This window comes from Anomalospiza imberbis, chromosome Z, assembly GCF_031753505.1.
Source record: "Anomalospiza imberbis isolate Cuckoo-Finch-1a 21T00152 chromosome Z, ASM3175350v1, whole genome shotgun sequence".
In the NCBI taxonomy this organism is placed as follows: domain Eukaryota; kingdom Metazoa; phylum Chordata; class Aves; order Passeriformes; family Viduidae; genus Anomalospiza; species Anomalospiza imberbis.
In genome coordinates, this window is record NC_089721.1 from 48,022,575 (window position 1) to 48,033,912 (window position 11,338).

The 11,338-nt window shown below is 45.3% G+C and overlaps 1 protein-coding gene, 1 long non-coding RNA gene and 1 pseudogene across 2 annotated transcripts in view; 1 reads left to right on the top strand and 2 right to left on the bottom strand.

Annotated features, from left to right (window-relative positions):
* The window catches only part of ENTREP1 (endosomal transmembrane epsin interactor 1), a 28,324-nt gene extending 25,357 nt beyond the window's left edge, over positions 1-2,967 (bottom strand). The window contains exons 1-2 of the mRNA XM_068177331.1: positions 2,618-2,967; positions 131-183 (exon numbers count right to left, since the gene is read on the bottom strand). Of these exons, the coding sequence (XP_068033432.1) occupies positions 131-183; positions 2,618-2,876 (312 nt within the window). The 5' untranslated portion in view covers positions 2,877-2,967. The remainder of the gene's footprint in view (positions 1-130; positions 184-2,617) is intronic.
* A 4,403-nt stretch (positions 2,968-7,370) lies between these two features.
* LOC137464386 (uncharacterized) lies at positions 7,371-9,519 on the bottom strand. Its single transcript, XR_010994211.1, has 2 exons — positions 8,957-9,519; positions 7,371-8,328 (listed from the first exon to the last, which is right to left on the bottom strand). It is a non-coding gene; the product is annotated as an uncharacterized lncRNA (long non-coding RNA).
* Positions 9,520-9,639: 120 nt separating this feature from the next.
* LOC137465353 (serine/threonine-protein kinase PAK 3-like) overlaps positions 9,640-11,338 on the top strand; it is a 5,634-nt pseudogene continuing 3,935 nt past the window's right edge.

Below are 11,338 nucleotides of genomic sequence, written 5' to 3' on the forward strand. Positions count from 1 at the left end.
CTACAATTTGAAAAGAAAGACTCGACATTATTTTTTTGAAAGGAGAAAGGGGTGATTATTTTTTTACCAGCGACTATTAAATTTAGCTCTTTTTTTCATAATTTCCTTACAAAGTCTAATCCATACTTACCAAAAGCCGCATCGGCCTCTTCCATGTTGTTAACCCTAAGATTCCACATAAGACTGCCTACAACATAAAAAAAATGTAGTGTCACCAAGAAGCAAAGAACTGTTCACAAAATGCCATTTACACTGTTTATATTACTGTACTTTGGAACACTACAGCAACGCTGGGAAGATACGAAGATGCAGTTTAAAGCAGACAATACCTGTGCTGATGAAGTTCTTTGCTCCTAAGAGCATCCTGTGAAATAACAACCAAATTAAATTTGCTAATTTCTTATTTTTCCCTCCAAGAAAACATGCATGGGGACAAGTAGTATGGCAGCAATTCCAACCTCCATGTTTGCCTTAAATAACTGTTTTCAACCAATTAAGTATTTGTTCTCTGCAACATGGCTAGGCAAATCTAAATATTGTCCTTTTCCTCCCCTCTCTCCATCACCATCTCAGCACTTCATTAAGTGCCTACTTCCTTCTTCCCTTTTGCTGACTTCAGACCATTTTGGTGAGCTAAAACCCAGAGCCTGAACCCAACCAAAATCAACAAAGAGCACCAGCACTACCTCCCTGAAAAGTTTTGCTATTTAATCAGATGAATGCCAGTATCAATGTGAAGAAAGAAGTTAAAATAAAAGCACATCCTTCTGCAACAGCAGTTTTTAGAACAAACCTGCTAAATCACAGAACTGATCCTTATGATTCTTTCTTTACCTTACAGGACCAAACAATTAAGAAACTACAAAGAATTGCTGTAGAACTGAAGCAAACAGCACACCCAAATACTTTCTCATGGAAGAAGAGGAACCCTGTAAAGAAAGGCAAATAAGTTTCTTAGTATGTCCCCTTAATCAGCAGCTATGTTTTTAACTTGATGGATGTTGTGACTAAGCCAGCCAAGCTCCTACCCAAAAAAGAAACAGGAAGACTGGAACAAGCAGGAAGTTATCCACTAGTATTTTTAATAAATCCCTTCTGTAACTTCATTCACTTGACATGATCAATCTAGTCTAGCGTAACATGCATATATGACTTGGCCAAAACACCTACTGATATCATCACTGCTGTTGCAAAACCGCATACATAACTGCAGTTTCATAACAAAGTATTTTTTGAATTCTCTGACTGCAAAATGGACACACAATTTTATAACAAAGTACATCAATACTGATGTAAATTGCTTTTTTTTTTCCTTAAGGACAACAAATTTATTTCATTACATCTTTTAAAGATAAGAAAGTTCTTCTCAAAATGTTCCTGACATGCTCCTCACAAGTCAGCATGTAGCATCCATAACCAAAACAAAACCAAACCAAAAAGCACCCAACCAGACACAATCTGCTTTTCCAGGTTGCTTCTGGGCTAAAATTTTCACTTATATTTTTACACCCAAACAGTATTTCGGTAATTTTTCTGAGTGTACCATTGTTTCAGAAATATAGTTTAAAAAACCCCAAGTAAAACCAACACCCTTCTTGATTATTAAAAACACTGTATACCTCTATCTTACACATGCAATTTTAAAGCAGTTTAAAAGCATAAGCATAGTTCTGTGTGCAGAATTCAAAGAAAGTCCATTGGTTACATATACTTAAACGTTTTTTAAGCTAGAATAAGAATGAAAAAAAAAAAAAAGGATGAAAGATCACAAGAGAGATACTAAACACAGACATTTGGATATTCTGGATTTCCCTCACCCCCCAAGGACTGTGTACCTTCAGGGATGAACACCGCATTACATAAACAGGAATGAGTTGATCCCTAAACTACTGCACTGAGCGCATTTTTACAGGTGGTAAACAACATGGCAATTTAATTGAAATATTTAAATTGAAGGATAGGCTGATGCTGTTCACACAGGCAGCAGGAGCTGAGTGTTCCATCCCAGTACATGACTTGCTGATTGCTGGAAGGCCCAAAAACTGGGACCAATCAGTCTGACTCTGCTACACTTACTAACTTTTACTTATTGCTGCCTAGCTTCTGCAATATTAACTCTTGCATATATTCCATATTTATAAAGCTGTCGTTTAAAGCAAGGCCCAACAGGAGATGGAATAACTTCTTTCAGTACTCCTTACAAAACTCTGCTAAGTCCATCCATTTTTTCCCCAGGAACATTGCTCATTTATCTCTACATTATGCCTACGATTAAAGGCACAAAGCACAAACATGCAACATCTACACACATAAAAGTTTATGAAAATCCTGTCTCTGATAGCGCAAAATAACCGAGTACATTTTTTTTCCCCCAAAAATGCACGTCAGGAAATAAATCCCCTATTTGCTTGTTTCGACGTCTGTAACCCCGTTGGGCTCCTGCAGACAACCTACAAAGCTGTCAGCAAAAAGCCGTTATTCCGTTACCCGGAGGCCGTTTCCAAGCCATCGCGGAGGAACGGGATCACGCATCCCTCGGGACAGCAGCCCCGCAGGTGTCGAGCACGCACGGCGTGCACGGACCCCAGCGCGGCGTGTGCTGGTCCGCGGCCGTCACTTACCGAGGAGCCGTCCCAGAGTGGACAGGCGTTCTTCACCTGCGGGGCGCTGCTCAGCGACAGAGCCCCGAAGCACAGAGCCATCAGGGCGCAGCCCAAGCCGGTCTGCAGCAGCCCCAGCACGAGCAGCGAGCGGAACAGCAGCAGGGGGCACGGGCGGCACGGGCGGCAGAGCGGCGGCGCGGCCGGGCGGAGGGGCCCTGCCTGAGGGAGCGGGACGAGTCCCGGGAGAGGGCAGCAGGACCCCGGCAGCACCATCGCCGGCGACACGACGGGTGCCGGCGGCGGCTCTCGGCGGGCGACCGCGGCGGACGGCGGGCCGGGCCGGGCCGGGCCGGGCCGGGCGGGGCCTCCCCACCGCCGCCCCCGCGCCTGCCCCCTCGGGAGCCGACTTCCTGCGGCGCTGCCGCCGCCTCGCCGCCCGTGCGGGCTCCGCTCGCTCCCCTGCGGAGAACACCAGCCCCGGTCGCACCCTCAGCGCCAGGCGGGGCCGCGGCCAGCGGCGAGCCCGGCGCAAGGTGCTTCGCCGGCGGTCGGACGCCGTCTCCGACTTTCCCGGACCCTGAGACATCCTTTCCGTCCCAGGTCTCACCTCTGATGCTGCTGCAGCTGTTTTGCAACAGCTTTGGTAGGGTTTACCCTTCTTCTTGTTCCTGTGCTCCCTCCCGTGCCCTTCTCCTTTGCCCTTTTATCCCTGGTCACTGTTGCTACCGAGTACTATGCGTAAAGTTTTAAAGTAACTTTACTGGGAGGAGGGGGCGGGACGCCATTGGATTGCATTTCGCGTCGTTGGCGCCCAGCCCGACGAGAGAACGAGGTCTGGCAGGCAGCACGACATGTGTCTTGTATGTTTATGAGCGTGCCTGGGTGCTTGCCAATGCCATGTTGTCTGGGAGAGGGGCAAAGGAATCTTTACCCGGCAGTTTTCATATCTTTCCACTGTCCCCCCTCCCTGCTCACTCTCCCCCAGTACTCTTTCTCCGTATTTTCCCTGGAAAATCTTGCCGTTTCCGTGGTCTGTCCTTCTCCACTTGATGCACTCCAAGGAAGGAGGCTCTGGAATTTGTTTCAGCCGTGTGTTCTGCTCTCCAGCTCAGCCAAAGCAATTTTACACCTGTTTGTTTTTTCTGGACATGGCTTCAAGAAATATGAAAAATATAGCTGTTGGTACTTTAGGAAAATAAGGCATATTGAGAAGGGTCATTGGCTCAGATAACAGCCGTTGCTGCTTTTCACAGAAAGGTGCAGAAATGACGTTTGGAGTTGCACCCTTATCTCTTGGTTTGTTTGGTATTTTTTAACAAAAATATTCAGTATTTGGAGTGCTCCTTACCAATAAAAAAATTCACAGAATGACAGAATATTGCAACACAATACAACAGAACATCCTGCGTTGGAAGGATCCACAAGGATCATTGAGTCCAACTCCTGGCCTTGCACAGGACATCCCTAAGTGTCACACCATGTGCTCAAACGTATTGTCCAAATGCTCCTTGAACTCTGTTAAGCTTGGTGCTGTGACTACTTACCTGAGGAGCCCGTTCCAGTGCCCTCACCCTTCACGTGAAGAATCGTTTTCTAGAATATAAGCTAAACCCCTAACACAGCTTTTATTTTTCTAGAATATAACCTAAACCCCTAACTTCAGGCCATTCCCTTGGGCCCTGTCACTGGTCACCACAGAGAAGAGATCAGTGCCTGGCCCTCCTCTTCCCCTCACAAGGAAATTGTAGATTATGATGAGGTCTCCTCTCAGGAGGAGGTTGTTCAAGGTTGTTCAGCCTTTTCTCCAGGCTGAACAAACCGAGTGACTTCAGCCACTCCTCCTAAGGCTTCTCCTTAAGACCCTTCACAAGCTTCATGGCCCTCCTTGGACACCCTTCAACAGTTTAACATATTTTTGTGGTGCCCAAAATTGCCTTGAGGTGAGGAGCCCCCCACACAGGGCAGAGTGGGATAATCCCTCCCTTGCCCAGCTGGCAATGCTGTCCCTGATGCACCCCAGGACACACTTGCCCCTCCCGGCTGCCAGGGCACTGCTGGCTCATGTTCAGCTCACCATCAACCGGAACCCCCATGTCCCTTTCTGTGGTGTTGCTTTTCAGCCTCGTGTTCAGCAGGTGGGGAAAGTTCATACTTTCTGAATGATATATATATACACAAGGGAATATATATGTAAGAGAAAACAGAGCTGTAAGAAATAAGCTGATTTGTCTTGATGGGGAGAAATACATTGCTGCTTGTACAGTTGCTCCACATGAGCCATTGGAATTTCCGATCAGGACCAGTAGCATGTTTTCCATTCCTACTTGTCTATAAAAGTGAAGTTGTTTAAGACTTAAGCTGACTTGATCTCCTTTGTCAATGTCTACATGGTTCATGGTATAACTTAATTCTTTAATGTTATTCTTCAGTCTGGTTTAACCTGGTTTATTTTTAATATATTTTCTCTAGCAGAGGGAGGCAATATTTATAATACAGCCAATCACTGTTAGCAATTTTGTGTATTCTGACTAGACTTGTCAGCTGGTCTGTTTGTGTCATTATCATTAAGACATTGATGTATGGCTAGGAAATTTCAGCTTCTGTATTTTTAATAGTGAGAGTCTGACAGTGGTGTTTATTTCTCCTTAAACATACAGAAACATATATGTTCAAATTCAGTGAAGAAGGTATGTTCATGATATCTGAAAAGCTGGAATTTTATTAAGCAAAATTATCATAAAAATCTTACATTGTGAGAGAATTTTCTATAATAATTTTGGGTTGTTTTTTCTAAACACTGCATATGAGTAGGAATTTGTCCCATTTATTCATGTGCAGATAATATTGACTTCTATTAAGTCATAGTGGGCCCTACAGTTGTTCCTTTTTTTTTTTTACTCAAAGCACTGGCACTGAGACCCCATAAAAACTTTTAGCCAGCTCTGGCAGGAAGAGGGTGATGACAGTTTGCATCCCTCTAGCAAGGAGGAATTGCATGCTTCTTGTTCCTGTTAGCATCAAGGTGTTATGTTGCCTCTGAGCATACAAAACACACTTCCATTCAGTAGGGATAACACAATATTTATCTGGAGCTTCTACCTATGCTTCTAAATATAATGTGAAAATAAAATACAAGAAAAAGTAATGGAATATCAGTTCTACTTTCACTGAAGATCCCTTTATTTTGAGGATATTTAAGCAGTTGGTTTGAATGCCATATTTTGAATGCCACAGATTTAAAGTGCCTTTGAAAATATGTCCTTTGGGGTCGCATTAAAGCTTCTGAATAAAGCACATGTCCAGAGCTGTGAAGTAGCCAGCATACAGGTGTTTTTTGTTTTGTTTTGATTTTTTTTTTCCTTCATTGCAGTTCACCTTTCTGCAATTGCTTAGCTGTGTGCACTGACTACCCATAAAAGTGAACCTTCCTGCTCTGAAGTTTCTCTATTGGGTGAACTGCCTGCCAAAACATCTGGGTTTAGGAGTAGCTCTTTCATGATCTAGCCTAATTGACTCGAAAAGTTACTCTACTTATTGCTGTCACCCTACCATGAATTGGAAACACCTCTTTACAAACACACTTAATGTCAAGCTTACTGCCTCATCTGTGTTTCTTTTTAAGCTGTCTACATTGATAGAGGAAAACGAATGCTTTCCTTTTCCTGCTTTCCTATATGATTTTCACGTAAGCCCCTGGGGTTTTTGTGAAATCTAACCCATTCTGTAGAGCTGCTAGTATTCCAATACCTGAGATTGCCATATCTGAGTATTCTAGTTCCTCATGGTGTGCATAAAATAGATTAGAGGAATCATTTTTGTTTTGGAGACAATAGTACATTGACATGCTGGACATGTCTGTCTGAGTTGTATATGCTTCTGTTAGTGCTTCTATACCCTTCTTGAAACAGTTTTTTGCAGAAAGGGTGATAAAGTGCTAGAATCATCTGCCCAGGGAGGTGGTGGAGTCACCATCCCTGGATGTTTATAAAAAAAGATTGGATGTGGCACTCAGTGCCACAATTTAATTGAGGTGTTAGGGCATGGGTTGAACTTGATGCTCTTAAAGGTCTCTTCCAACCTAGTGATTCTGTGATTCTGATCACGGCTTTCTTCTTCTGTAGTTGTAATTTACCCAGCAAAAAATTTTCTTTTTCTCTTTAAAAAATTTCTCTCTTTCCTACATGAAAAAACTTTCTAACAAGAAGGCCATTGGACAGTTCCTGATGATCAGTCAGGGGCTCAACTGAGAAGAGTCTTCAATAGAAAACATTCCTTCACGAAAAGTGCAGCTCTTCAAAACTACCTCAAAATTACCATTCTCTTTTGCCAGAGCAAATCTTCTCTGAGAGTGTTCTATGACCAATCATAGAGCTCTGGTTATCCCTACAGAGTGGTGTTTGGATGCAGAGAAGTTGCACTCTGAAGCTTCCTGACCTGTTTTCCCAGAAGCCTTTCTGTCCAGGTAGGTACGGGGCCCCTTCTGTCCCCTCAACTGCAGATGAAATGCAATGCAGAGAGCAGCATGGTCATGCGATCTGGGCACAGGCACAAGCAGCCTTCATTTTGCACATTCTCCTTTGCAAATGCAATACTCCTTTTCCAGGCTTTTTTGGAAATACGTCTGTTGCTATGGCTACAGTAGAGATTCCTATGGGAGGAGGCACTCCCCCAATATCATCCTGGATTTCCAGGGCCCTTGGCTGATGAGTGTGCACAGGGTTGGGGAAAGATAGTAAGAGAGGGGAGAGAAAGCAGCACCCAGAGACCTTATCAAGGATATAGATATTTATTTATTTTTTCTGTAATAAAGATTTAGTGCAGCCCTGCTACTGCTGCTGATTGGGTGGCCTCTTGCAGGGCTGGGGAGAGTCCAGATGGCTGGCAGCCCTCCTCCTTCTGGAACGTTGAGGCCTCCTGGGCAAGGGGTCCCTACCCTGGCTGGGAGTGGAGAGGCTGTAGCTGTCGCCTTGGGCAGAGGGACCTGGCGCTGCTGCTAGCTCCAGCTCATCCTGCCCTGCAGGGATGGGAGCAGATGGGTGGAGGGTGTGGAGGACAGCTTCTGGTATGCTGGGTTGGTCCTCCATGCTGGACCCTGCAGAGCTGCTGGCAGGGGCTGCCTGTGGGACAAGATTTTCCTCCTGAGGGCTGGGGGAGATGGCCACGGTGCTATTGGCCTCCTCCCTGGCGGGTTCTTCTGCCACCACCTCCTCTCCCAGCTCCTCCTGCTCTGCAGAGGTGGGAGCAGATGGGTGGAGGGTGTGGAGGACAGCTTCTGATGTGCTGGGTTAGTGCTCCTCACTGGAGCCTGCAGAGTTGCTGGCAGGGGTTGGGTGGGGAGTGGTGGTATCCCTCTGAAATCTCCTGGAGACGGATACAGGATTGTTCTGTGAGACAGCATGGGAGTGTAGCAGCCTTTGGGCCTCTTGTGTGCACTCATTCACAATGATGCTGATGAGGCCATGGATCACAGGTTCTGTATGTTCCTCAAGGAAGTCCTGCAGCACATGGACCAAGACATTCCTAGCTGGACCACAGAGGGACACAGCATGCAGGACGATGGTCTCTGCATTCTTTGCCATTCTCCACCTAACCCCGTACTTTGCCTCTAGCTCCTGGCACAGCCAGGGCACCACAGGGTCAAGGAGATGCTCTTCTCTTTGGAAATGTTCTGCCCACACTCTAGGCAGGAGGCCACCCACGGGCTCTGTTAGTGCGCCCCCATGCTCTGGTGTGGATAGTGTTATGAACAAGTTTAATATGGCTGGAGCTGTTAAAGCACTTACAGTTTAGGCTAATAAATGTTAAATCCTTGTTGTACCCCTCACTGTTAACTCCCTTGCAAACACCCTTGTTATACTCCCCCACTGTTAAACCTCTTACATACACCCTGGTTGTACTCCCTCTTACCTGTACCCTTATTGAATCCTTCAGGTATTGCCTCTGCTGCTCCCTAAAATGGTGGCCAGAAACATTCCTGGGAATATACAAATCAAGAAAAGCTCAAGAAGACCCAACAAAAGACCTTAGAAACAACAAGCCAACTTAAAATTTGGAAAACTAAGTGACTGGACCTACTGGGGACAAGTCCCTCTACCCCTCCAACAGGGTTTTAGAGGTCACCATAACCTAAGTGGAACTGGACTAGAATGAGGACCCTAGCCTATGAGCCAGAAATTGTCTTCCTAGGCATGCCCGTGAGGATGGAAGCTCCAGCTCTGCTGTGAAGCAGAACTGATCACCTCCTCCTCTGCATTGCCAAAGGGAGCAGCAGTGGTGTGTGTGACCCCTTGGGCCCCCACCCAGAGCTGATCACTTTAATAAAGACATAAAAGGGAGCTGGTCTCCTGGCCTACTTATTTCAGATAGTATCTCCTGTCCGGCACGAGAAGGGGACTCCACAAAGGGGCTGTTTTTAACCAGCTGTCCTAGAGTTATTTCCTGTTCAGCTGTTGGCATTTACTGATTCTTCAGAACTTGTGAAGACACAGTCTATCACAGGAAACCTGACAGCCTCTATCAGTTCTCTGCAGAGTGGGCACACTCTTTGCATCTCTGCCCAAGGCATAATGCAACCCAGGCAGAACTGATGGAGACAGAGCATCACGTAAGAGAGGTCATCTTGGGCATCGCGGCAGATAGGGCAGTTCCACTCTGTTTCTGTGGCCCTGTCTGTGACTTTTGGCAGTCTGGATCGAATTAAGAATGAGAAGATACTCCCCATCGCTGGCACTGGCACTTGCAAAAGATGTCATACACTGCAAAATGGGGATGCTGTTGTCATGAGTTGTCATGGGGAGGGGGAGGATGAAATGTTCAGGTCCCTCAAGAAGGACCCTCCCGGTTCCGCATAGCAGTCATTCTATGGCCACCCCAGGGGGACATTTCCCTGCACAACTCACCTCTGCAGTGCCTAGCTGCCTGAACCTGGCAGGGCTGGGGAAACACTATTCAGGGGTCCTGGATGGGTACTGAGAGCTGCCAATGGCAGCATGCAGCATTGGAAAAAGCCTGGCTTAACCCTCCAGATCTTGTCGACATGTTCAACAGGAGTCCAGGCATAATCCAGACTTGGCCAGGTTCTGGCAGCATGCAAATATACACAGTAAGGGACACAAGGAGACAAAAAACATGGTGATGTCACAGTCCAGTGCCAGTGATCCATATCCACTACCCTGTAACATCACAATGGGATGTCCACTTCCATGGTATTCAGACCAACACAGCATGTCAGAAGTTGGTCTCCATGGGTGTCACAGTAATCTCCCAGGGAGGAGGCCCCCAGGCCCTGGACTCTTCCCCGGCCCTGCAAGTCCCATCAGAATAGTAGTAGTGCATTCTCACACAGACACACAGACAATAGAAGAAGTTCTGAAAAAACACCAGAGTCTTGCTTATAGAGGATTCATGAGTGAAAGATTGGGTAGGCATTCCTCATGCAAGATGAGGAAAACTCCAATAATGCCTATCAGCCCCTTGTCAGCAAAGGAGCTTTGATCCGAGAAGTGAAAGTCTCTGGTGGTGGGAGTGTAACTGCCAAGAGTGGCTCCTGAAAGGTCAGACAGTAAAGTTTCCTTAATGCAGTTAGAGTTCAGTTTAAGCAGAGGAAAAAAAGAAACCCTTATGCATTAATCTAAATATTAGTATTTTAAGAGGTGAGGAGGAAGAAAGGGAAAGATATAGCAGATTATGGATAGGAAAAGTAGGTAATACCAAAAGCACTGTTCATATGAACACTACAGGGATATTTCAAATAAAAGAAAAAAACCAACCAAACAACAACAACAACAAAAAAAAAACAAAAACAAAAAAAAAAAAAACCACGAAACCAAAGCAAAACCAAAAACCAGCCAAAATGAAAAAAAATGAAAAAAACCCCAAAACATAGAAAAAAGGTTTATACATAATGTTCTTTGAACTTTGTTTTCAGATGCATTCAGTTTCTATAGTGGTTGATACTCTTTAGAGAGCAGGAAAAAATATTAAAGGCAGTTGATGAAGGAAAGGAAAACCCATATTAAATGTGTCATGTTTTTTTTCTGATATTCCTTCAAAATACCTACCACAGGTAACTCTGAACACAGAGAATGCTAGTATATGGGATGCACTGGAAAAGTTGTAGCTTTGCAACCTGTTTTTTAGCAAGCAGCAAATACCATAACTAAACAGGTGTGACTACTGTGCTGCGTCCTCATGGCCATGGACCCTTGTTGGCTTTACTGATCAAGTGGGCTGCTGTGAGCCCCTAGCGTCACTCTGGTAGAGACACCTGAGCCATCTGTAGATGTGACTCAGCCCACAGGCCTGAGTAAAAAACAGTAGTTTTTTTCTGATTAAAAATGTAGTTTTCTGATAAATCACACAGAATCACGCAGAATCATCCAGGGTGGAAGAGACTTTCAAGGTAATCTAGTCTAATCATCAACAGAGCACCACTATAACCACTCTTACACCATATCCCCGAGTGCCACATTCAGATGCCTCTTGAATGCTTCCAGAGGTGACTCCACCGCCTTCCTGGGCAACTTATTCCAATACCTGAGCCCTCTTTCACTAAAAAGAAATTTTCAAAGTTGAGCCTCCCCTGGAGCAATTTAAGGCCATTTCCTCTAGTCCTTTCACTTGCAACATGAGAGAAGAGGACAACCTGCACCTCACTACAGCCTCCTCATAACACATGATTTCATCACCTCTGTTGGAAATGTTTCTTCCATTTTTTTTCCAATTTTTTCCAAAAT